Source organism: Sceloporus undulatus, chromosome 3, assembly GCF_019175285.1.
Source record: "Sceloporus undulatus isolate JIND9_A2432 ecotype Alabama chromosome 3, SceUnd_v1.1, whole genome shotgun sequence".
NCBI lineage: Eukaryota > Metazoa > Chordata > Lepidosauria > Squamata > Phrynosomatidae > Sceloporus > Sceloporus undulatus.
The window spans coordinates 4,940,314-4,966,932 of NC_056524.1; the positions used below are offsets into that span (position 1 = coordinate 4,940,314).

General features: G+C 42.7%; 1 protein-coding gene across 1 annotated transcript in view; it reads right to left on the bottom strand.

Moving 5' to 3' along the window:
- Window positions 1–26,619, bottom strand: part of ARHGEF17 (Rho guanine nucleotide exchange factor 17) — a 102,170-nt gene that overhangs the window by 38,491 nt on the left and 37,060 nt on the right. Inside the window, exons 4-6 of the mRNA XM_042459941.1 lie at window positions 18,122–18,304; window positions 9,931–10,047; window positions 9,123–9,215 (exon numbers count right to left, since the gene is read on the bottom strand). Coding sequence (XP_042315875.1) covers window positions 9,123–9,215; window positions 9,931–10,047; window positions 18,122–18,304 — 393 coding nt within the window. The remainder of the gene's footprint in view (window positions 1–9,122; window positions 9,216–9,930; window positions 10,048–18,121; window positions 18,305–26,619) is intronic.

Sequence of the window (26,619 nt, forward strand, 5' to 3'; positions counted from 1 at the left end):
GAAATAAGGCAGTTTGACACTGCATTAACTGCCTTGACTCAATGCTGTGGAATTCTGGGATTTGTAGTTTTGTGAAATTTTTACAAACAACAAACCAGCTTCATTGATATACCCGCTTCATACCGCCTAAGCAGTGTCTAAGCGGTTTACAACTGTAAGCTAGTTTGCCCCCAACAATCTGGGTACTCATTTTAGCGACCTCCTCAGAAGGATGCAAGCCTGAGTCAAGCTTGGGCCCTTTTGCTGGTCTTCAACTCGCAACTTTATGGTTTTGAGTGAGTGGCTGCAGTACAGGCATTTAACCATTGTGCCACCAGGGTTGTTATTTAGCCTTCTCTGACCGAGAGCTATGCTGCCACGGCAGACTATGAATCCCAGAATTCCACAGGACGGAACCATGGCAGTTAAAGTGGTGTCAAACTATATTCTTTCTGCAGGAAGTGTTTCAACAGAGGCTGGATGGCAACCTGTCACAGGGAGTGCTTTGATTGTTTCTTCCTGCATGGAAAAATGGGCTTAGACTGGATGACCTCTGGGGATATCTTCCAACTCAGTGATTCTATGACTGCCATCATTCAGGCAGTCTTTTGGGCACCATTAAGAGCATGTTTTTCATCAGGCACAGAAAGGCTCCCACGCTGTTCCTTTCTGTTTCACGGTGCCAAGGAACATGGCCTCTGCGCAGCTCCAAGGTTTCTGGAAGCAAAAAAGCAGGCAGCTGCACCAGGGGCCAGCTTAGACGCCTGCCTCTTTCCTATTACTGCCTCTATGGGCTATTCATCACCAGGAAAAGCAAATAAAACTGGCTGGTTAATTGGCCAGCAGCAAGCACAGAATGGCTGAGCTCTCGGGTAATTGGTGGTAATTTAGTGCCAAGGCAGTGGTACATGCAAACATCCATCAGGAGCGAGGGCTGGCACGGAGGCACAGATGAGGCTTTGGGGAGGGTGGCTTGTCCGTTCTGCCAGTGTTATTTGTGAGAGAGGCTGCATGGCCAGAAAGAGAGACTTAGGCTGCATCTGTACTGCAGAAATAATCTGGTTTGACACCACTTTAACTGCCATGTCTCAATGCTATGGAACTGTGAGAATTGTAGTTTGTGGGTGGCACAAGAGCACTGCACCACATACAAACTACAATTCTCACAATTCCAGAGTATTGAGCCATGGCAGTTAAAGTGGTGTCAAACCAGATTATTTCTGCTGTGCGGATGCAGCCTTATAATATGTTGTGAAAAGTCACCCCTCACTCATGGTTTATGAAGTCACTTAATGCCGGCTCTCCGTATCCATGGATTCCTTATCCACAGATTAAAGCATTTAAAGCTTCAAAATATTCATATATTCATTCCAAAGAGCAAACCTTGCTCTTGCCATTTTATATAAGGGATGCCATTTTAGTATCCACTGTATTTATTCGGACTTGAGTATCCATGGATTTTGGTACGCACAGGGCATCCTGGAACCAAACCCCAATGGATACCAAGGGCCCACTGTACCTGCTTCTGTACTTAAGTCTCTGGGCAGAAGCAAGCTTTGTCTTTTACCAGTCCTTTGTGTAGCCTTCTCTCTATAGTTTGCCATTCTGGCCTCTGTCTCTTGCTAAACACACATTTCTGCCAGGAAACCTCAGCTTCCTTCTCTTCCCTAGCTGATTCTCCCATTTTAAGGTATCTGAGTTCATTGCTGCCTACTTAGGAATCATCCTTGTGTTGCTTCCATTGGTGGATATTGACATTTACAGGCAACTCTTAAGATTGAAGGAGGCCCACAGGGAGATGTTAGAAGACGCTGACTTTTACTGGCAACTCTTTTCCAGTAAAGAAGAAGAATGGAGGATAAAATCTAACCCAGCATCCTGTTTGCAACACTACCAAGCCAGATGTTTTCATAGGAAACATCTGTGGGCGCCCCCAGAGGACTGTCGCCAGCCCAAAGTTTGCAGAGGATGACTGCACTTGGACATGCCGTTTCCACCTGTAATGACCATATAACTCACTGATTCCCAACTTTGGTCCTTTGGTTTTGGATTTCAACACCCAGAAGCCTCACAGCCAGCTTGGCCAACATTCAATGATTCTGGGACATGAAGTCTAAAATCTCTGGAGGATCAAAGTTTGGGAACCACTGATATAGGTGGACTTGTCCACCTGCTGACTCTCCTTTAAGACCCCCGCTAAACCATGATGTATTACTTTATTTTATGGCTGCAAATTTAACAAGCTGGCAATACATGATGTGAAGTCTTGTATGTTCACATATGTTTTTATTTCCAAATGACTTCATGTAGGAATGTGAAAGTCTCCCAGTGTCTATTTTATTGCATTTCTTCCAAATTCCACAAGGATTTCCTTCCCTCATGTCTTTTGCACATGGCTGTCAGACTGCAGTATCTTTTTTTTCTTGCCTATTTGTGGATTTTTCAAAGACACACATTCTGAATTGTGACCATTAATTAATTAATTAATTAATTAATTTACAGTCAGCCCTCCATAGCCATGAATTTTTTTTTGTCCACTGATTCAAGCAAATTCAAAGCAAGCCTTGAATTTGGCATTTTATATAAGAAACACCATTTTGCTGTGTCATTGTATGCAATGGGACTTGAGTATCCAAACCCAAGCAGACACCAAGAGCCCATTGTACTTTCTTTATATGTTGCCTTTCTCAATGGATGGGAGCCAAGGTAGCTTTCTAAAGCGACAAATTAAAAATGTTTACAAACATTTTTAAAATCAGTTTTAAACCACCATATTAAAACACTATAAAACCTACTAAAAACCATACCAAAGTTAAAAACAGATGAAACATATATCTAAATAAGAACGTTCATAAAGAAAGAAAGAAAACAAACAATTGTCCATTTGCTGTTTCTTTCCAGTGACTGAAAACCAAAAAATAGTTGCGCATTTCTGCCAAATGTCTTGAAGATCAGGAACTGTATAATGTGTTAAAAAAAATAAACTTGGAAAAAACAAATTAATGTGAATTTCTTTGCCATTGCAAACTCCATGACACAAAGATTTCTGACATGTTCCACTGAGCCTGTAAAAGGCCCAAGTACTTCCAGTAACTGTTTGTTTCTATCGGCTCCATCAGGGTCTATGATGCCCTACTAAATGCCAGAGCACAGGTCTCTGCCCTAAGCAATTTATAATCTACAATTCAACACAGAGGGAAACAACAGAGCTGAGGCAGACAGAGCTAAACAGGGGCAAATGAGAACAGAGTAAAGTTGGTATAGTTCCTTATCTTAATAAGCAAGTGCTCTGCTGAAACAGACGTACAATTAGGATAAGGCAACCACAAAGCGACTTGCATGGGCAAAAGACATTGCAGGTATGCAAATAAATGTGTGGGAAAAACAAGCAACAGTTATAGGCTGACGGGCTGGATTACTTCTTGACAATGATATCACAGGCCTAGTGCCAGGAGGAGAATGTTAGCCCAATGATGCCTGAAATGAAGAATTTATTGCCCAATCAAGGCAGTTTATGCAAACAGCACCTTTGGGGATGTATGTCAGGAATACATAGAATCCTACAGCTGGAAGAGACTCCAAGGGGCCATCCAGTCCAATCTATTCTGCCATGAAGGAAGATACAAACAAAGCACTCCCAACAAATGGCCATCTAACCTCTCTTTAAAAACCTCCAAAGAAGGATACTCCACCACCCTCTGAAGGAGTGTGTCCCTCTGTCAAAAGCCCTTACTGTCAGGAAGTTCCTCCTAATGTTGAGGTGGAATCTCTTTTCCAGAAGCTTGCCTCCTTTGTTCCGGGTAATATTCTCTGGAGCAGCAGAAAACAAGCTTGCTCCATCCTCAATATGACATCCCTTCAGATATTTAAACATGGCTATCATGCTCCCTCTTAACTGTCTCTTCTCTGGGCTAAACATTCCCAGCTCCCTAAGTTGCTCCTCATAAGGCATGGTTTCCAGACCTTTCACAATTTTGGTCGTCCTCCTCTGGACACACTCAAATTAAGGAAACAGAGTGGGATAAGGCCTCCATTGTCAGTATGACACCCTTTCAAATATTGGCCATCATGTCAACCTTCTCTTCCCCAGGCTAAACCTACCCAGCTCTTTAAGTAGCTCCTCAAAGGGCTTGATGGTTTCCAGACCCTTCACCATTTTGGTCTCCCTCCACTGGACACGCTCCAGTTTGTCCATATCCTTCTTATCATAGAATCATAGAGTTGGAAGAGACCGCAAGAGCCATCCAGTCTAACCCCTGCCATGCAGGAACTGTCAATCAAAGCATCCCCCAAAGATGGTGTGATGACTGAGTCTCCAGTCATCTGGGAACTTCTCCTGAACTACAAAGGGTTAATCTGGGAGGAGGAACATGCTAATGAGAGATGACATCACCACAGATGGCCATCCCGCCTCTTGAACTGTCGTGATCAGAACTGGACACAGTATTCCAGGTGAGGTCTGACCAAACCCCAAGGACAATTCTCACATACCATTACTTAGGTTCTATGCTTCAGGTTTATTTTATTTATTGGATTTATATCCTGCCTTTCTCCCCAAATAGGAATCAAGTGCTGTGGCAAGGGTTCACTCTCAGTTTCTTGTATTTCCTGATCCCAATGAGAACTCTTATCCCTCTCTTGTTCCCAAGTGGAGCCAACTTATCACCAACCAAAGCGCATCCTTTCTGATTCAATGTATCATGGGCTGCTGGAAAAACAACAAGGGATATATCCTGTCCAAATAAAGAATACTGTCTAGAACAAAAAAGTATCCAAATGACAAAAAGACATTAAAGGTTTGTTGGGGTATTTTTGGGTCTCAGCTCTTTAGAATCATAGAATCATAGAGTTGGAAGAGACCACTAGGGCCATCCAGTCCAACCCCCTGCCATGCAGGAAATCCAAATCAAAGCATCCCTGACAGATGGCCATCCAGCCTCTGTTTAAAGACCTCCAAGGAAGGAGACTCTATCACCTTCCGAGGGAGTGCATTCCATTGTCGAACAGCCCTTACTCTCAGGAAGTTCCTCCTAATGTTCAGGTGGAATCTCTTTTCCTGCAGCTTGCATCCATTGTTCCGGGTCCTGTTCTCTGGAGCAGCAGAAATCAAGCTTGCTCCCTCATCAATATGACATCCTTTCAAATATTTAAACAGGGCTATCATATCACCTCTTAACCTCCTTTTCTCCAGGCTAAACATCCCCAGCTCCCTAAGTCGTTCCTCATAGGGCATGGTTTCCAGACCCTTTGCTGACTGTTTCTCTTTTTAACAAGGTAGGCAGCTGAAACTTGGAGAAACTATAGTTTTTTGTGGGTTTTTCGGGCTAAGTGGCCATGTTCTAGAAGAGTTTCTTCTCTGAAGATGCCAGCCACAGATGCTGGCGAAACGTCAGGAAGAAACTCTTCTAGAACATGGCCACAAAGCTCGAAAAACCCACAAAAAACTATGGATGCCGGCCATGAAAGCCTTCGACTTCACCTTGGAGAAACTATTTAAAATTATTTACAACTTTTCATGTGAAAATGCTGCAGAATGCCTACATTCTAGACCTAATTCAAAGTGGATTCTGCCACAAGAAGTAAGTCTGGAGATCTAAACACCAAAATCCCATGATCAATCCCAAGTAGAATCGATCCACTGACTCAATGGGGCTTGCCTTTGTACTGACCTATCAAGTTCCCACTGATTCCTTGGGTCAACAGTAGCTGTCATTACAAATTGATTCAGGTCCAAAGGTCCCATCCTGCTACATCAGAGTAAAAACACAACCAAGATCCAATATGTTTCCAGAATTTAAGATTACCATCCTAAACATGTGTCACTAGGCATTTACATTCTGCTCAATTTGCAGAGACTCATCTTCAATTTAAGGATGTAAATTCTGGCTTGTCTCATTCTTGCATATGAGAGAAAGAGATACATGAAACATTTCTTCCTTGCCTGCAAGACAACAAGGTTTCTGTTGTTGGTCTTCATGAGAATTTGTGTGTTTGTGAGACTGTTTTTTGTGCCAATTATGCACTTTTATATAAGTACAATAATTGCTGCCTTGCTGCACAGACATTTTAAAAAACAGAAGCATTAGATAGCTTGTTTGCTTCTTTGTGATCCATCAACCAGCCCTCTGGGGCTTACCCTGAGTGTGCGTGCTCAGCTTCACAAATAGGAAAAGGCCCACAAGCCATGCAAGTATAATAACAATATAGAAAAGGTATGGTAAAAAAAAGTGCTTGTTGTCTGATCCTCCCATTGGTAGTGGCAAATTTTCAACGGGTTTGCTAATTCTTGCCATATTGAGATTGATACTCCCAATGAGAAGGAGAGGATTCCTTCGCATCCTTAATTTGAATCAACAAGCCATTCAGGATGACAAGGCTGCCAAACAAAACGGAGGGATTCTCTAGACCTTTGCCAGTTTTACTTGGCACTGAAGGCCCAAGTTTGGTAGCAGAGTCCCGATATATAAAACATTTTCCTTCCCCGATCTAGGGATGGAAACCTTGGTAAATTTTATTCCCACATGCAACAATGAATAATTTTGCTATTTCCCCCCTGATGGTGTGAGAAAGTCCTAACCCATCCCCAACCAAAACTAGTCCTTTTCAAAGATCATTCATGGCTTGCATTTAATTGTGTGCAAAACAAACAAACAAACAAACAAACAACCCTCATGTGTGTCTTTCCATGCAGAAATGGCAAAGAGTTTTGTTATGTGGGAATTTTCCTTGTCAAGGTTTCCCAAAAGAGGACAACCAAGATGGTAAAATGTCTGGAAACAAACAGCCTTATGTGTAAAGACTTAGGGAGGCGGGTATGTTTAGCATTGAGAATATAAGATTTAGAAGTGATAGGATAGCCATGTGTAAATATTTGAAGGGATGTCATATTGAGGAGGGAGCAAGCTTGTTTTCAGCTGCTCCAGAACAGGACCCGGAGCAATGGATGCAAGCTACAGGAAAAGAGATTCTACCTAAACATTAGAAAGAACTTCCTGACAGTAAGAGCTGTGTGACAAGAAACTGTCTCAGAGGATGGTGTATTCTCCTTCTTTGGAGGTCTTCAAAAGAGGTTTGGATGGACACAGCTCAGAGTGCTTTAGCTATGGCTCCTTGCACCAGCATGAGGTTGTATAAGATGACCCATGGAATCACTTCCAACTATGACTCTATGAGTCTAACACTCAGAAAGCTGAGGTGCAATCTATACTGTAGAAACAGTACAGTTTGAAACTACTTTAAGCACAGTAGTTCCATTCTATGAAATCCTGGGATCTGTCATTTCACAAGATCTTTAGACATCTCTGCCAAAGGGAGCTGGTAGCTCACAAAATTACAAATGCCAGGATTCTGTAGGATGGAGCCATGGCAGTTTAAAGTGGTGTCAAGCTGCATTATTTCTACAGTCTAGATGCACCCAAGGAGACCAGGGTTGAAATCCCTGTTTGGCTATGGAAATCCACTGGGGGAGCTTGGGCCAAGTCACACACTCTCTGCCTCAGAAGAGAGCAATGGCAAACTCCCTCTGAAGAAATCTTGCCAAGAAAACCCTATGATAGGATCAGCATAAGTCAGAGATGGCTCAAAGCCACACAACAACAACAACTTTAGGATGGAGCCATGGCAGTACAAGTTGTGCCAAATGGCATTATTTCTACAGTGTAGATACACTTATGCCTCTATGGTTCTAACACTTAGAATATCCCTGTTTGGTCCATTGATTATTTTTGAATATTCTTCCATCTCAGCCACGATCTCACCAGGCTTCTGGGCAGGTATGCTCAAGGTTTTGTGCAGAGCAAGGCCTTTTCATCTGCCCTTGTTTGGGGAGGAGGGAGAGACTCAGATCTCCAGAATGAGTAATGGCTCCTTCTTGGCAACAGATCCAAGCCCACTGCTCTGACTCAGGCATGTGAAATATCCAAGGAATGCAGCATGCTGGAATAGCAAGCTGTCACTACAGCCCACCATCCGGGATGCAGGCAGCAGAACATTTGGACAAACTGAACTAGATTCCTCCTCCTCCAAGTTTCTTGCATGCCAAATTCCACTGAAACATAGGGACCAGCCATGGGCCCATACAGACAGGCCAAAATAAAGCTACTTCCGGTCACTTTGGAGGTATGCTATTTAAATGACACACACATCTTAAGAGGCCATAAGCTGAGCCAAAGCTGCACTCCAATCCTTAGGTCTGGAGCATGGCTTTGGTGCAACCTCTGGCCTCTTAGGACACATGCATCATTTGAACAGCATACCTCCATAGTGACCTGAAGCAGCTTTATTTTGTCCTGTCTGTATGGGCTCGGGCTCTATATAGAACAAAGTAGTGTTCTGGCGCATTTTCCTTTCAGCTCCTTGAGATGTGCCCAAGAGACCTTCCCACAGAGCGAATGAAAATGAAATTTGCTGACATGACTCTCCTCTTAGCAAACATTTTCAGGGAATTAATTCAAATGGCTCCATCTACAGAGGTGTAGAAGCAGAGATCCCAAACATCCAGGGAAGTGGCTAGGCACAGATAGAGAGAATATATGCCACATTTTTTGGACTGGGTGCAAAATTAGCATCAGAGTGTTCAAGAAAACAGCAACAGGTTTTTAGCCCTTAAGTATAGTAAATATTTGTCAAGTTTGGAGCCGTTTCTTCCTCCCAGGAACTCAGGGTGGTAGAAAAGTTTAGCTCATTTTTCCTTCATCAGAAGAGTACAGGGCTTGAGAAAATTTCACTCAGGCTGCATCCAAGATGCGCAATTGATGCAGTTTGACACCACTTTAACTTTCATGGCCCTATGAATTCTGGAACTGGTAGTTTTGTGAGACAAAACATTCTATGCTTCTATGATTTAGCTTTCTCTGTCAGAGTGCTCTGGTGCCACAACAAACTACAAATCTCAGGATTCCATAGGATGAAGCCATGGGAGTTAAAGCAGTGTCCAATTGCATTAATTCTGCAGTGTATCAGAGGCCTCCGAACTATTCAAAGTGATAGCTTCTTGAAAATTCAGACCAAAACCCAGAGTGGATTTGCTACTCCTTTGAAAAAGATGTCACCAAAACTTCTCTTGCAAAATTCAGGCTATCCACCCAGGGGCTTCCACAAGACTGCTGCAAACAAAGCAGAAAGGTCAGTCGCATTTGGCTCACCTTGACCAGAAGCTCATAGCGTGGAATCCGTTGTACGGGCTTGATCATGAGGTCCGATAGGGCCTGCTTTTCTTTGTTTTCCCTCATGCTTTGCTGAAGGAAAAAAGAAAGAAAGAAATATGAAATATAAAATTATGTTTGCAAATGAGATAGGAAGAAAATCATGGACTCTCCGTCTTTGGAAGACTTTAAACAGCCATCTTTCAGGAGTGGTTCAGTTATGGACTCCTGTATGGCAAGGGTTAGACTAGGATGCCCTTGGGGTCCTTTCCAGCTCTATGATTCTGTGATTCAACTTATTTTAAGATGTGGTTCTGGAGGAGAGTTCTCTGGATATTGTGGACATCTAAAAAGTGCAATAAAAGAATCTTAGAGCAAATCAGGCCCAAACTCTCCCTAGAAGCCAAGATGGCTTGAGGTTGCCTTCTTCATGAGAAGAAGGACTAACTAGAAAAGACAACAATGCTTGTTAAAGTTGAGGAAAATACACCAAATGGATAGATTCAATTAGAGAAGCCATGGCCATGAATCTGCAAGTGTTGACCAGTATGGTTAAAGATAAGGGGACTTGGAGGAATCTCATTCATAATGTCAACATGAAGTCAACTTGAAGGTTGTTACCAACAACAAAAATAAGATACGAGAAGGCATACCAAAAAGTATTGATAAAATGTTGGCTTTTTGTAATATAGCCAAAATTGTATGGTTGCCCCATAACAGTGGCCTAATCGATCAATCAATCAATCTCTGGACTCACTTGTCTCTTATTTTTACAAACATAGCAGAAAGAGATGAGATCATGCCATACCTCCAGAAACTTCATAAATGCTGGCTTGGCTTCCTTGGCAATCCTTACGGCATCTTTGGCATTGAGAAAATTATCTATGTAGGCGGAATAAATATTCACCAGGATGTCCTTGGAAAACTGGAGGAAGGAATGAGTGAAAGACTTAATAAGACGTCTAGACATTTTTCGCCATGAAAGGGAAGAAATCAGGAAGTTACATCATCAGCAAGAGATGTCACTTTCAGTCTAACCTCCCGGGAAATGTAATTTATAAACCAATTAATTCGGGGGGCATAGGTTCATTAATTAGGTATTTTTGTCCAAGCCAATTCTGAATAAAAATGAACATGGCAAACAGCTTAATGTGAGGCCATTATCTGCAAATCTTTAGGCAATCATCTTGCAAAATACCTGGCTTGTAGGTCTACTTCTGTCCTAATACTGAAACAAAACATGGCTCTGGGGAATACAAATCCCATCTGCAGGGATGAAGGGTAATCTGTTAATGCAGCACCCAAAATGGTCTACATGGGTGACTAAGAAAGTGACCCCTTTGCTTTCTGATGGTTCAGTGTGTATACACTCAGACCACTGTGCTACACTGACTCTCAATGTTTTGATAGGATTGTTTATTTAATGGTTCTTTAACTTCTATCCATTGTTTAACCGTACAGTGAGCCTCGCATCTGCTGGGGTTTGGTTCTAGGGCACATACCCCCCGTGGAAACCGAAACCCATGGAAGTTCAAGTTCCATCATCTTCAATGGCATAGTAAAATGGTATGCTCTATATAAAATGGTAAACAGCAAAGTTTGCTTTTTGGAATTTTTCCTGCATAGAAAATACTGCAATTAGATACTTATTCTGAGCAAAATTCACATCTGGTTGATTTACACAGAAAACAGCCTTTTCTGGGCAGGAAACAGGTTTATTTTGTGTGCAGAAAATATTATTTCTGCATGGAAATGTTTTTCCCCCCACAGAAAAAATGGTATTTGTTGTGCAGGAAAGGCCATTTTTGTGTGTGACTCAGCCATGTGTGAATTTTGCACAGAAAATGTCTGGAACTGTGAACAAGCTCCAAAAACTCTTTCATGCCTGGCATCCATAGTTTTTGTGGGTTTTTCGGGCTATGTGGCCATGTTCTAGCAGAGTTTCTTCTTGACGTTTCACCAGCAGCTGTGGCTGGCATCTTCAGAGAATGCTTTGCCTGGAAAAAGTTGAGTGTATATATATTGTGTGAGCCTGGGAATGCAGGAGTGATTTGCATGTGTATTGTTCTGTGTTGATGGCTGGCCTCAGCCTGGGAGGCTAATGCAAACGAGAATTAATGTCTGCTAATTGGTGATGAATTATCTGCGGGGAAAGTCCCTGACTCTGAAGGTAGAGAAGGTATTTTTACCATACATCAACTGAGTCACAGACAGAATAGGGAAAGTGGTGAGGAAGCACAACCTTCAAATGGTTTACAAACCAACAAAGAAAATCCAGCAAATGCTTTGCTCAGCCAAGGACCAGAGAGACTCTCTCACAGCTGCAGGAGTTTAGCACATACCATGCAGCTGCGGACAAGTCTACATAGGGACCACCAAACGCAGTGTGCAAACAAGAATCAAGGAACACGAGAGGCACTGCAGACCGGGTCAGCCAGAAAAATCATCATCAGCAGAACATGCCACAAACCATCCTGGGCATAAAGTGCTGTTTGAAAACACTGAAATTCTGGACCATGCCAACCACTACCATGTCGGGATGGACAGGGAAGCCATTGAGATCCACAAACATCTGGATAATTTCAACCGGAAAGAAGAAACTCTTAAAGTGAACAAAATTTGGCTACCAGTCCTGAAGAATAGCAAAATTAGGACTCAGCAAATGCCAATGGGAAACCATTCAGAGTCAGGGGCTTTCCCAGCAGATAATGATCATCAATTAGCAGACATTAATCCTCCTTTGCATTAGCCTCCCAGGCTGAGGCCAGCCATCAGCACAGAACAAGACACATGCAAATCACTCCTGCATTCCTAGGCTCATACAATATATATACACTCAACTTTTCCAGGCAAAGCATTCTCTGAAGATGCCAGCCACAGATGCTGGAGAAATGTCAGGAAGAAACTTTTCTGGAACATGGCCACAGAGCCCGAAAAACCCACAAAAAACTATCTGAAAACTCTGTTTTTCTATGTGAAGGTGTTAGAGGGAATGAAACAGTAAGTGCCAAGAAAGTATATGAAGGTGTTAGAGGGAATGAGACAGAGATAACATAGGGTAATTGAAATATAAAAACAGAAAGCATCAGAGAGAAAGGGACAAGAAAGAAAGGAAAGGAAAGGAAAGGAAAGAAAGAGACGAAGACTGAAGACAGAACAAACTAGAAAGATGAGAAGGATAAGAAGTTAAAGAAAACATGTAGAAATCATGGAATACCAAAGGCTGGAGATTGAATATTGGAGAATGAATATTGGAGACTCAAATGTATGTATATAAGAGAAAGCAAATTGTTGTTGTAACAATGTATTTTTACTCAGTAATACAGTGGATCCTCCACATTTGCTGGGGTTAGAGGCACAGGACCCCCATGAAAGTGGGAAAAACACAAATTAAAAACAACACTCCTCCCCACAAGAGAACACCTTTCTAGCAATCTCTAGGTCCTCCAGCATGACTTTTGGCACAGGTTGGCCATAGGGTCATGCTGGAGGACCCAGAGATTTCTAGAGAGAACATAATAATCAAGCCTGTGATTAATCAAAGCCGGAAAAATCAAAGCCACAAATGTGGAAGGCCAACTTTAATAACAACAACAACAACAACAACAACAACAACAACAACTGCTGAAAACCTCTTGCTAAAATGACTCATCGCTTTCTTCAAGATCAGAATGAGTGAAGTGTTGCATCCCTAGTATATGGGGATATGGCCAGTGTCTCCAGCACAGTTGCCCATCCCTGCCACAGAAATGGGGCTGAGACCTTCTGCACGGATGATAGGCACTGAGGCTGATGCACTTTGCCTGAACCATTCAACTGGCGTTGTAGTGCAGAAAGCACTTCTCTTCTGAGAGAGGGTGCAGAGAAGAGCCTGGGGATCTGAAAACACCTCCACAGATGGGAGGGGGCTGTGCATGGGAGGCATGTGCGTAGGAACCATCCGTGTCATGCCACATGACAACCTCCCTGTTGTTGCCAAATTCCCTCCATGAAGACGTGGACTGCATACTGAGTGCCTCCTTCAAAAAGTCTCTCTCTCCTTACTGTTTGTTGTTGTGCTCTCCAGTTCCTAGTTTTTAAGTGGCAGCATCTGTTCTGTGCCCTTTCCAAGAAAAAGTACTTTCAAGGGAAAAGGACGAGAGAGAGACACAGTGAGCGATAGGCGGGTAAATCATTCGGGATTGATTAAGAGCGCAGGAAAGCGGCCATCTCTCCAGGCACTTGGATGCGGTCCAAATCCACCCCCTCCGCGTGGGAAGCAACACCTAAATCTATTTGGCATGTACATTTGCAACGGTAGGCTGCACCAAGCCTTCAGAAAACACTCGCGTGCCATCACAATTGCATTGTGGATTGCGGCATGAAATGCTACACTAATGGAAAAATAAATGCATCCTTCATTTTAAAGTTTCTAGCCCTCTGTGTTTTCTGAAAGCTGAATAGCAAAGAAAAGGAATTCAGAGAATCAGAGTAATTATAGGTCCTCAATGTGTGATTAATATTGAACTAGGATTCTAGGAGAGCAGGGTACAAATCCCTGCTTAGCTATGGAAACACACTAGAGATGCAATAGCTGGGCAAGTGACACTCTCTCAGCCTCAGAGAAAGGGCAATGACAAACCTCCCCTGAAGAAATCATGCTAATTAAATCCAAGGATATAATTCAAAGACATAGGCATTCTAGTCTAGGATGGGAGACACCTGGCTGAACTAGACTACATGTGAAAGGGATCTAGGAGTCCAAGTAGACCACAAGTTGAACATGAGTCAACAGTGTGATGCGGCAGCCAAATAAGTCAATGCGATTTTAGGCTGCATCAATAGAAGTATAGTGTCTAAATCAAGAGAAGTAATAGTATTACTCTATTCTGCTTTGGTCAGGCCCCACCTGGAATATTGTGTCCAGTTCTGGGCACCACAATTCAAAAAGGACATTGAGAAACTGGAGCATGTCCAAAGGAGGGAGACTAAAATGGTGAAGAGTCTGGAAACCATGTCCTATGAGGAAGGACTTAGGGAGCTGGGGATGTTTAGCCTGGAGAAAAGAAGGTTAAGAGGTGATATGATAGCCCTGTTTAAATACTTTAAGGGATGTCATATTGAGGAGGGAGCAAGCTTGTTTTCTGCTGCTCCAGAGAACAGGACCAGGAACAATGGATGCAAGCTGCAAAAGAGATTCCACCTCAACATTAGGAAGAACTTCCTGACAGTAAGGGCTGTTCGACAGTGGAACACACTCCTTCCTTGGAGTACAGTGGAGTCCCCTTCCTTGGAGGTCTTTAAGCAGAGGCTGGATGACCATCTGTCAGGGATGCTTTGATTGAGAGTTCCTGCATGGCAGGGGGTTGGACTGAATGGCCCTTGTGGTCTCTTCCAACTCCACAATTCTATGATTCTATGATCATTATGCAAAGGGATCTTGTAACACCTTTGAGACTAATGGTGCAGAAGAAACTGCAGCATAAGCTCAAAGGTGCTACAAAATCCCTTTGCATCCTAGGATAGGTTCACCTTAGGGTTGCCATAAGTCGGAAATGACTTAAATGCACACAACTACAACAACACCTCACAACTACAACAACACCTTTACCTATGAGATGCCCTCTGATTGGATTTCCTCGCAGAACAATTTATTGTAGGAAGTAAGAAAATGTTGAGCAACAAGAACCGGTGGAAGGTTTAACAGGGCCACATTTGATCAAATAACGTTCACAGGAGTTGGCTGGTCTCAGACTCATTCATGTGACAGAATATAAACTGAGTCATCCAATCCTCCACATTTCCCTGGAAGGTGGTAAACTGGCAATTATTAGCCATTATATAAGCCAGAACATGTACAAAGTGATACGCAAGCCAAGGGTGCAACATTTTCACCTGAAACACCAGGACCAGGATCCTGTTGTCAATTCCCTTCCATTTGGGGTTGTACTTTTTTTACTGTTGTGCAATGGAAATATTCATTTCACGGTTGTGTAAGCAGAATTTCACCAGCGTAACCTTTTCACATGGGCATCAGTCCCACTGTTACTCCCAACTAAGGAGAGCTCTGTTGGAGCAGCTGGGCTTATCTACATGTGGATTCAACATACAATAAGTGACTCAGTGGTTTTACTCTTGTTGGGACTAACCAATGAGATCCCAGCCACACAGTTGCATATTTTTAAAGGATGCATGAAGATTCATCATCATTGCCTTCAGCGCAGCATTTGATTCCTTGGGATTGCAGAAACCACCACTCTGACATCCCCATTGCACCACGGGACAATAAGCAGGCACAATGGCAAATACACAATTGATTCCGCAATGTCGGTATTCAGCAAAGTGAGGCAGTAGCACAACCACAAGGGAGCTATGTGCATTTGAATTTACAACTGTGCTAACATGCCAAGCCAGCGTGGCATAGTGGTTTGAGTACTGATTACAACTTTGGAGATAAGGGTTCGATTTCCATCTCAGCCATGAAACCCACTGGGCAAGTTACATGCTCTCTGCCAAACAGGAAGGCAATGGTAAACTTGCCCTGAATAAATCTTGTCAAGAAAATCCCACAATAGCTTCACCCTTAGGGATGTCATAAGTCGGAAACGACTTGAAGGCACACAACAACAACAACCAAAAGCATCTGAGGAAGTAGACTTAAACCTATGAACGCTCATGCTGTCAACTTCTTTCTTTCAGTTAATCTTAAAAGTACTACAAGTTTTCTTTGAACAACAACAACAAACACGATGTAGGACATCAGCCCAGACCCTTGATCATGGGCTCTCTGATGGGAATGTTTAGGTCTGATATGGGAAAGTCATAAGTGAAAGCAAGGACAAAGGACATGGGGTCTCAGCCACGCCAATGGACTGTGGGGTGAAGGAGACAGTTTGCTACAGTCAAATCATGAGTTTCAAGACTTACCACAAAACCTGCTTCTAGAAATTTAGTAACCATAGGAATACTGGTGAACCAGCGTGGTGTACTGGTTTGAGTGCTGGCCTATGAATCTGGAGACCAGGGTTCGACTTCCCACTCGGCTATAGAAACCTATTGGATGACCTAAGGCAAGTCATATTCTCTCAGCCTCAGAAGATGGCAATGGCAAACCCCCTCTGAATAACTTTGGCCGAGGAGACACTAGAGAAGGTAGTGTGGTGTATTGGTTGTTGTGTTGGATTAAGACTAGGTGACCAGGGTTCAAACTGTTTTAACCACTTAACTAGTTTAGTTCTATGTAATGCTGACTTCTGACTATTTTTTAAGTTATATTGGACTTGATTTGTCCCTATTCTGGGGGAAAGGCAGGGTAAAAATAAAGACAACAATGATGATGATTTTGAGAAATTATTCTGCACAGAAAAATACGGAGGGCTTTTGGCACCAAAGTTGTGCTCCTTGAGTGAACAATTTTGCACACAGAAAAAAAGTGTATCTGGAAAAAGAGTGTGTGTGTGGGGTGTGTGTGGATGGGTGAAAATGTGTTTTTACTCAATAACCACAATTTTTGCCACCAGTACCCCTGCATATATATTTCTGAACAGAATAATTTGCCAGATTATTTGCCTGTGCAAATATTAGGCACAAAATGCTCATCTCTACATTCCTGTTGATAGGATTTCCTGAATATTGGGGGGGGGGGGGGGCATTTTTTTGGCTGGGAAACAAATGTTAGTTTTTGTGTGCCTTTAAGTAATTAGTGGGGTTTTCGGGCTATGTGGCCATATCCTAGAAGAGTTTATTCTTGGTCTTTCTCTGAAGATGCCAGCCACAGGTGCCAGCAAAATGTCAGGAATAAACTCTTCTAGAACATGTAACCATATGAACATGGCTACATAGCTCAAAAAGCCCACAAAAAACTATGGTTGTTGGTCATGAAAGCCTTCGACTTGACATAATTTCTGATATATGCTGTGGTCAAGGTTTCTTCTGCACTAAGTGCCAAAGGTGTCACTGGGGAGGCACGAGGGTACAAGTCACACCAGGTGACACCCTAAGGAGGGGTGACACCACTGCTTCCCAGACATCTGCCTTTGGACAGAAACAGGCTTTAGTGTTTGCCTGTATCCCTTTAAAATGCTGGAGCTCAGCAGAAGAGATGCTGTGAGTGGGGCGAGGCTCAGGAGGAAGGAGAGGGCATTGTTGTTGTGTGCCATCAAGTCCTTTCTGACTTATGGCAACCCTAAGGGGGAACCAATTGTGGGGTTTTCCTGGCAAAATTTATTCAGGGCAAGTTTATCATTGCCTTCCCCTGAGGCTGAGAGAGTGTGACTTGCCCAAGGTCACCCTGTGGATTTCATGGGAATCGAACCATGGTCTCCAGAGTCATAGTCCAATGCTTAAACCACTATGCCATGCTGGAACTTGGAAAGGAGAGGACTCAGGGTTTAACATTTTAAAAATGTAAAATTTAATTTTTTCAAAAAAATTCTTTAAAAATTTTCTTTGAAATAATCACATCTTACTAAAGGTTTTGCTTTAACCACATGAAACTATGTATTTGTAAATGCATTTAGGCTGTGAGTATGTTATTGTAATTTGAAGGTACTGTCAGCCCTCTGCGTCCATGGATTTTATGATCCACAAATTCAAGAATCCACGGGCTGAAAATATTTTTAAAATATATAAATTCCAAAAGGCAAACAAAAAACATTACTAAGGATTCTGTATGGTGTGGTATGAGAGGAGATCAATGGAAGGGGTGACAGCATGATTTACTGCACTGGGTGATGCCAACTCCAGTGATGCCACTGCTTGGTGCAATTAAGGTTGTGAGAAGGTTTGCACACAGGTGAGGGCAGGCCAATGGCAATTGTGGCCTAGAGGGTGGATTTCACCAATGAGATGCTAGTTACCACTCCTATGCCCTTCATTACATTTTCTTGTCAGTGTTTAGAAATATCTTGCAAGCTTCTTCCACCTGCCCCCCTTTCCTTCTTCCACCACAATCTACAGACATGAGCCAACAATGAAAAAAACATGTTCCATGTGTTCAGGGGGCCGACAGCTGTACTCACAGATTGTATCAGGATGTCTCCCACTTTCTGCTTCTCATGCCATTTCTGCATGCACTCAGAGATCTGCTCCAGGAACTCCTCATGATGCTCCAACAGCTCAGGAATCTGATCAAAGATCTCATCCACCAGAGAAGGGTCGCAGAGGATGGAATTTTCTGGTTGTTTCAGGGGCTTCATATAGCCCTGCAAGGAGAAAAATATGAAACGAGAATTCATTCAAATGCCTTGTTGGCTTGCAATATACTTATAGAATGTAACATTGCACTTTGCTAGCAACAAACCCTTGACTGAATCGACATTCAGATTATTGATTTCATTTGTCCTTTGCACTGAAATTAAGAGAGAAAAATGTTTTTGCATTGCATCCTGAAGCAGTCCATTTTAATGGACTCAAACCATCATTCAACTCCTGACCCCTTTTGACCCCAAATACCATCTAGGAAGATGTGGGAGCCATTTTGCCAAAGTTTTAAGACTTTTTCCCCCAACAGGAAATGACCTGGAAGTTGAAACATTGCTGCAACACTGAAAATTGGAGAAAAGTACAATCCTGCTTATATAGACAGCTGCGTACCTCTAGAAGGGTAACCGAAGTACAGTAGTATGTGCTGTACTTGGCAGCACATTCCAGGACCTGCCATGGATACCAAAATCAGTGACTGCTCAAGTCCCATTATATTCAGCATGATGCTCCAAAGGGCTACGGCAGATCTCAAAGAAGAAGATGGCATTTATATACGCTAACGTACTGATGGTAGCCTGTTTAACTTAAGCCGCCTGAGAGCCCGCACTAAGACTCTAAACTATTTAGTCCGTGAACTGCTTTTTGCTGACGATGCTGCCCTCGTTGCCCATACGGAAGCAGCTCTGCAGCGCCTCACATCTTGTTTTGCAACAGCTGCAGAGCTCTTTGGACTGGAAGTCAGTCTGAAGAAAACGGAAGTTCTCTACCAGCCTCACCTCAGGAAGAACACTACCATCCCCACATCACTGTAAGCACATCTGTGCTTAAGTCCATCCAGCAGTTCACCTGCCTGGGAAGCATCATCTCCTCAGATGTCAAGATTGATAAAGAGATCGATCACAGACTGGCAAAGGCATATAGCGCATTTGGAAGGCTTCACAAAAGAGTCTGGAGTAACAAACACTTGAGGCAAAGCACAAAAATCAGTGTGTATAGAGCCATTGTACTGTCTATTCTTCTCTATGAGTCTGAAACATGGGTCACCTATCGCCAACACCTACGACTCCTTGAACGCTTTCATCAGCGCTGTTTATGCACAATTGTAAATATACACTGGATTGACCATGTGACAAATGTTGCTGTCCTTGAGCAAGCAGGGATCACCAACATTGAGGCCATGCTACTGAGGACGCAGCTGCGCTGGGCAGGACACGTTTCTAGGATGAAGGACCATTGCCTCCCAAAAATAGTATTCTACGGTGAACTCGCCATGGGTCAAGAGTGTAAGAGGGGCACCCCAAAGAAGAGATACAAGGGCTCCCTGAAACAACATCTCAGGCTCGGCCAAATTGATCACCAACAATGGTCTGCCCTGGCCTCGCATCGGGAGGCATGGAGATGCACTATCCATGATGCTGCAGCCTTTTTCGAAAGCTCACGCCGAACGAGTCTCGAAGAGAAATGACAACGTAGAAAGAATCACAACCCAGAAACATCACCCAAGGAGACTTTCCGCTGTGCTTTCTGCAACTGGACCTGTTTATACCGGATAGGCCTTTTTAGTCACCAATACGCTTGTACAAAGCGTGGAATGAGTCCTTCCTGAATGTTTGTTCGCGAAGCAAAGCCAGAGAGAGTAAAATGATGTCCCTTATATAAAATGGCAAAGTCAATGTTTGTGTTTTGGATACATTAAAATATATATTTTCAAGCTATGAATGGCAGAATTGGCGGATGCAAAATCTGTGGATATGGAGGGCCAACAGTAGAGATGGAAAGTTGGGGTTCCTTGATATGGTCAATCTTTGTATTGTCTACTCTGCTGCAGAGCTTGGAAAGTTACTTTCAAGAGGATCAGACATAATGACATGCTGAAAGCTTCCATAGCAGTGGTAGGGCGATACTCTTGAATCCCAAACTATCACTGTATTCCTGCGGACAGCTTCAATGTGTCATTATATTTATTCCTTTTAAAAGTAACTTTCCAAGCACTCTTCTGTTGTTCTGGACCTTTTGCAGACTGATGCACTCAGGCTTCACTTTCCACCCACCTCTGCCTCCCTTAGCCATATGCGTGGTGTTCCCACTGGCCTAAAACGTGGATTAGGATGCGAATTAATAATAATAATAATAATAATAATAATAATAATAAATTTTATTTATATACCGCTTTTCCAAAAGATCAAAGTGGTTTACATAGCATTAAAACCAATTATAAACATATCATAAAATACATAAAAACCAATAACACAATATACAATATACAGATATAAAAACAATCATTGAATGGGGTGAGGCAGAGAGGCGATGGGATCAAGTACATAACTTCATTTTCCAGGGCAGAAGGCTTTACAGAAGAGGAAGGTTTTAAGCCTCTTTTTAAATGTTTCCAGGGGGGTGATCAGATGGAGCTCCTCGGGGAGACTATTCCAGATTTGTGGGGCCGCTACTGAGAAGGCCATCTGGGATGTAATAACATATTGAGAAGGTGCCGTCAAAGTACAGTAAAAAAAATGGGTTTGTTATATATTTGAGTGTAAGACATTTTTTTAATACATTAAGAGATGAAGTGGTATTTACTTTGGTGCTCTGTTCTTGTGATACTAAAATTTGGGACTGTCAGAAACACATGTAGGGCAGAGCCTCAGAGACTCACCCTCCAGCATTACCCATGGCATGAAATAATAGGTTGTGTAGAGTTGGGGAAGTTATTTTTGAAACAACTGAACGTAAAGAGAACAAAACTAATGACCACAGAGGATCTCCATTGTATTCTCCATCAGAATGGGAGAGCTGGACAGGGAGGAAAGAGGATAAAAAGGAAATCAATTCATTTGAGATAGGGTGCTGGAGAAGTGTGCTGAGGATACTGTGCACAGCCAAAAAGACAAACCAGTAGGTCCTAGAATAGATAAAACCTGAATTCTCCTTGAAGTCAAGATGACAAAACAAAGGGTCTGTGCAGACAGCCCCTTTTAGAGCCAGACTGGGGCCGCAGCAACCATGTGCTGTGGCTCCAATCTAGCCTTTCTGTGACACAGAAAGGAGCCACAAAAAGTGGCTCCTTTTTGTGCCCTGGAAAGGGTGCCACAGCCACAGCACCATGGCTTTACGGTGCTCCTTTGTCACTGCGTCATCTAAATGCTGCACCAGAGGAGTGCTGTGACACTGTGCACTGTGTCGTGCAATGTCACGCCGCCATGGGGGTGGAGTTGGGAATGCGTTATGTGAATGCCATTCCTCGAATCCGCCCCCAGGCCAGCCTTAATGGCTAGTCTGCACAGGCCTTAAGGCTGTCGTACTTTGGACACATCATGAGAAGGCACAACTCATTGGGGGGGGAAAACAAGACTAGAAAAGCTAGAAGGTAGTGGAAAGAGAGGAACACTGCATGCCAGATGAATAGCCTCAATCAGGGAGGTCATGGGTCTGAGCCTGAAGGACCTGAGCAGAGTAGATGAAAATAGGGGGCTTGGAGATGTTCCATCCACAAGGTCACCATGAGAAGAGACCGACTCAAGGGCAGTTAACAACAACAGTTTCTGAAATACAGTTCCCTGAATCACTAACAGGCCTTCCATGAATCATAGACTCGGAAGAGACTCCAAGGGTCATCCAGTCCCCCTTCTGCAATGCAGGAAGACACAATTCAAACACTCCCAACAGATACTGTAGCCATCCAGCCTCTGTTTAAAAACGTCCAAAGAAGGAGACTCCACCACTCTCCAAGGCAGCATCTTCCACTGTCAAACAGATCTTACCATCAGTAAGTTCTTCCTAATGTTGAGGTGGAATCTCTTTTCCTGTAGTTTGCATCCATTGCTCCTAGTCTCTGGAGCAGCACAAAACAAGAGATGAGAGCAGATCAACAGAGAAATAAGCTGCTGCCTCAGGTGAAGAAACTTCTTCTTTGGGGTTTTTAAACAGAAGTTAGATGGCCATCTGTCACAGGGAGAGTTTGGATGGTGCCATTCTTCATGAAAGTTTGCATCCATTGCTCGGGGTCCTATTCTCTAGAGCAGCAGAAAACAAACTTGCTCCAGCCTCAACATGACATCCCTTCAGGGCTATCATATCACCACTTAACCTTCTCTTCTCCAGGCTAAACATATCTAGCTCCCTAAGCCTTTCCTCAGTGGGCTTAGGGGTTTCCAAATCTTTCACCATTTTGGTCCTCCTCTTCTGGACACACTCCAGCTTGTCCAGAGCCATTAAGTCCCAGGGAATTCAGGGAGCTATAGTCAAAAAAAGGATCTTTAATTGCTACTTTGGTAAATTTTTAATTGTAAGTTTTTAGACTGTAAGCCGCTTTGGGTCCCAATTTTGGGAGAAGTGTGTGATACAAATTAATGTAATAAATAAATAAATAAATAAAATTTCCAACTCTGGTGGAGGGTTCTGTTGAAAACAGGCTAATGACTAAGCTGCCCTGGCCTCACCTTTGCAGAAAGAAAAAATATTCAGTAAATTAAAGGTAGTCTGAAGAGCCAAGTCCCAATCAGATTGCTTCTTGGTGACACGTCTTCCATGTCTTCTAAAATACTAGACATAATTGAATAGGGCTTTAAAACAAATCATTCTTTTTCTCCAAGGATGGCGTGTGTGAATAAGTCAGGAACCTTTCCAAGAATGTTGCTGTGCCAAATTAAAAGGTTTAAAAATACTGATTAGCTTCCCTGTCCTTCGTTAGAAGAAAGCACCTAAGCTTGGAGGAGCTGCTTTTTCCTCCTTTCCAATTGAAGTCTCATTGTCTTCCATTGAAAAGGTAAAGAGGAGGTTTAACAGTACAGCTTTTGGCAGCATCAAAAAGATTTTACTGTGTCCTGTCACTCAGGCAGTAATTCAATTCCTTGTAAACTTAATTTTGATCACATAGGATCACTGTAGACATTAAAGGATTGGAATTGAGACCTCTTGGGGTACTGCCACACTGCAGAATTAATGCAGTTTGATACCGCTTTAACTGCCCTGGAATCCAAGGATTTGTAGTTTGTTGTGGCACCAGAGCTCTCTGTCAAAGAAGGCTAAATGTTTTACAAAAAAATCTACAGATCCCAGGATTTTATAGCACTGACTCATGGCTGTTAAAGCAGTGTCAAACTGCATTATTTCTGCAGTACAGATGCAGCCTTAGGGTAGTTGTGCTGCCTTTTCCCACTGCATAAAGTCTTGAAATTCAAGCATTACATTCCAGTGCTCTTAGGCGGCATCTGCACTGCAAAAATAATGCAGTATGACAGCACTTTGATTACCATGGCTCTATGCTCTGGAACCCTGGGATCTGTAGTTTGCTGTGGCACCAGAGCGCTCTGATAAGCATGCTAAATATCTCACAAAACTACAGGTCCTACAAGTCAATTGCCAGCAACTGGAAGAACCCTATAGCACCCAGCTGAGACCTATGGTATAAAAAGGTTTGAAATCAGAAAGACTAACATGGCAAGTAAGACAAGCAAAAGAAGAGAAAGATAATAATACCTTCGAGGTAACCTGGTTCCCATTTATTTCCTATGTAAATCAAATTAATGAGGAAAGAGGTCATATTCTATCGATCAATGGTTCCGTTTGGAAAGGATTAATCCAGTAGAACAAATAATTGCAGGGAGATTTACTTAAAAAAACAACAACTCATGCTCAAGCCATGGCATTTAAAGTGGTGCCAAACTGCATTAATTTTGCAGTATAGATGATGCATTTGCCACCCCTGGACCCACCTTCTGGTCAATTCTTGCTTTGACTATTGAAATCTTTTCCTCTCTTACCTTCCGTTGCCACAGCATGGTCCCTTCATATCTATCCAGGATGCTCCTGCCAAAATTGTTCCCCTCTCCCATCCATCTGGGCCCTTTCAAACTAGAGTTATAGCACTACGCTTCCACTTTAACTGTTATAGCAACAGCCTAAAGAATGCTGGGATCTGAAATTAGTTTTGTACCTTTTCTAGTCCTTTCCAACTTATCACAGGGTCTTTTTTTTTTTGGTAAGATTTGTTCAAAGGATGCTTTGCCATTGCCTTCCTCTGAGGCTGAGAGAGTGTGACTTGCCCAACATATCTCTTTATGTGAAGTCGAAGGCTTTCACAGCCAGCATCCACAGTTTTTTGTGGCCCGTGACAGATCCTGGCGAAACGTCAGGAATAAACTCTTCTAGAACTTGGCCACATAGCCCGAACCCCCCCCCCCCCAAAAAAAAACCCCTGTATCTCCTTATGTATGTGCAAATATTCCAAAGTCCACAACACTTTGGGTCTCAAGCATTTCGGAAAATTAATTCATTTTATTACTATAATTCGGCATATTTCACTAGAAGAGGGATGGGAAATATGCAACTTTCCTGTCCCCATCAGCTCAGGCTAGCCTGGCCAGTGGTAAGGGATGATGGGGTTTCCAGTTCAACAATATCTGGAGGGTCAACCTGTACTGCAGAGTTGGAGAACTTGTGGCCCTCTAATATTATTTCTACACTGTAAAAATAATGTAGTTTGACACCACTTTAACTGCCATGGTTCCATCCTACAGAATTCTGGGATTTGCAATATTGTGAAGCACCAACATACTTTGACAAGAGTTAAAGACCTTGCAAAACTACACATCCCAGCATTACACAGGATGGGGCTACAGCACTTAAAGTGGGTTCACACTCCATTATTTCTACAGTGCAGAGGCATCCTTGGAAACATTGTATTTTGGACTACAGCACCCAGAATTCCTTAACCTTCACGGCAACTGGCCTCCCATCATTGAACTTCTAGTTGGGCTTTGTCAGGATTAGCTGGGCTCTGTCCTCTGACAGATGATTATCTGTATTTGTATTTTTGTAGGAATATTTATACACATTTTTACTTCTTTTATGAGTTTAGTTGTTGTATAATAGTATTCTGTTGTTCTTATGCTGGTCTGTGACCGTAATAAATATTTATCTTATCTTATCTGGCTTCCCATTCTATTTATTTAAGTCCATATATTTGATGCTCTGGTTGTCGCTGTTGACGTTAACAAGTTTTGATGAAGTCTGATGTTACAAGTTTTGATTTATTGTTGTTATTGTGTGATTGTGGCTTTGTGGGGTGGAAATAAAAGTGCAGAGTGGTAAGAGTCAAATAAATAAAAGCAAAGGACAATGACATTGCCGAAACAATCTTCACACACTGTGTCTGCTCACCTAACCCACTCGTTTCCCTGGCAGATTGAATTCTCGACTGTCTCCATCATCTCTGGTTTCCCTGGCAACTGCAGTCCGGGGACCACTGCTTCTGGGCATGCTCAGAATGGCTTGAAGCGAAAGGCTGACATCATAGCACTGGCAAGTCCAAATTCCCAGATTCCAAATGGGCATTTCCTCTCTCAAAATGTGTGTGTGTGTGTGTGTGTGTTGCAGTCAATTTATTTTCTGCAGGTTTCGTACTGAGCCCTGAAAACATGCCCTCTTAACCCAGAAGAAATATCTCATTTGATAATCCAAGTTCTGCTTAAATAGCATGTATGATGTGCTTGGTTGTGTAATAGAGGTCGTGTTGTGTTGTTTTGCCTTCAAGTCATTTCTGACTTATGGCAGCCCTAAGGAGAACCTATCACAAGGGTTTCTTTGGCTGGTCTCTTTGGGAGGTGTTTGCCATTACCATCCTCTGAGGCTGAGAGAGTGTGGCTTGCCCAAGGTGTATTTTTGCGGCTGAACAGGGATTCGAACCCTGGACTCCAGAGTCATAGTCCAATGCTCAGGCTACTTACTAGATATGCCGGCTCTCTGTAGGGAACCATTATTCATATCCATGGGCCATGTTTTAAAAGTATTTCAAACACTTTTATCTTTTCAAACCTTTTTTTATTCCTTTAAATGCAATCTGTTTTAATATTGTAATAATTTAATTCTATTTTAACGTAACACTTTTGTATGATTCTAATTGTACTGTTTTTAATCTTGTAAGCAGCTTTGAGCCCCAGTTTTTGGGAAAGGGTGGGATATGAATGAATAAATAAATAAAGGTCAGGGTGGGGTGGAAAGGGCTCAGCTACAGCTGGGCATGCTGACCCAGAGATTTTCAAACCTGCAAAATACTTCAGGGAGACATAAGAGTCAGAAACACCATCCTTCTTTTGCTGTTGTTGTGCTGAGCCTTCAAGTTGTTTCCAACTTACAGCAATGCTAAGACAAATCTATCATGGGGTTCTCTTGCAAGAATTGTTCAGAGGGGGGTTTGTCACTTCCTCTGAGGCTGAGAGAGTGTGACTCGCCCTGGGGTTCATGGTGAAAGATCCCTGTGAATGCAGAAAACCCGCAAATAATCCTTTAATCTCTGTCCAGCATTCAGCTGCAC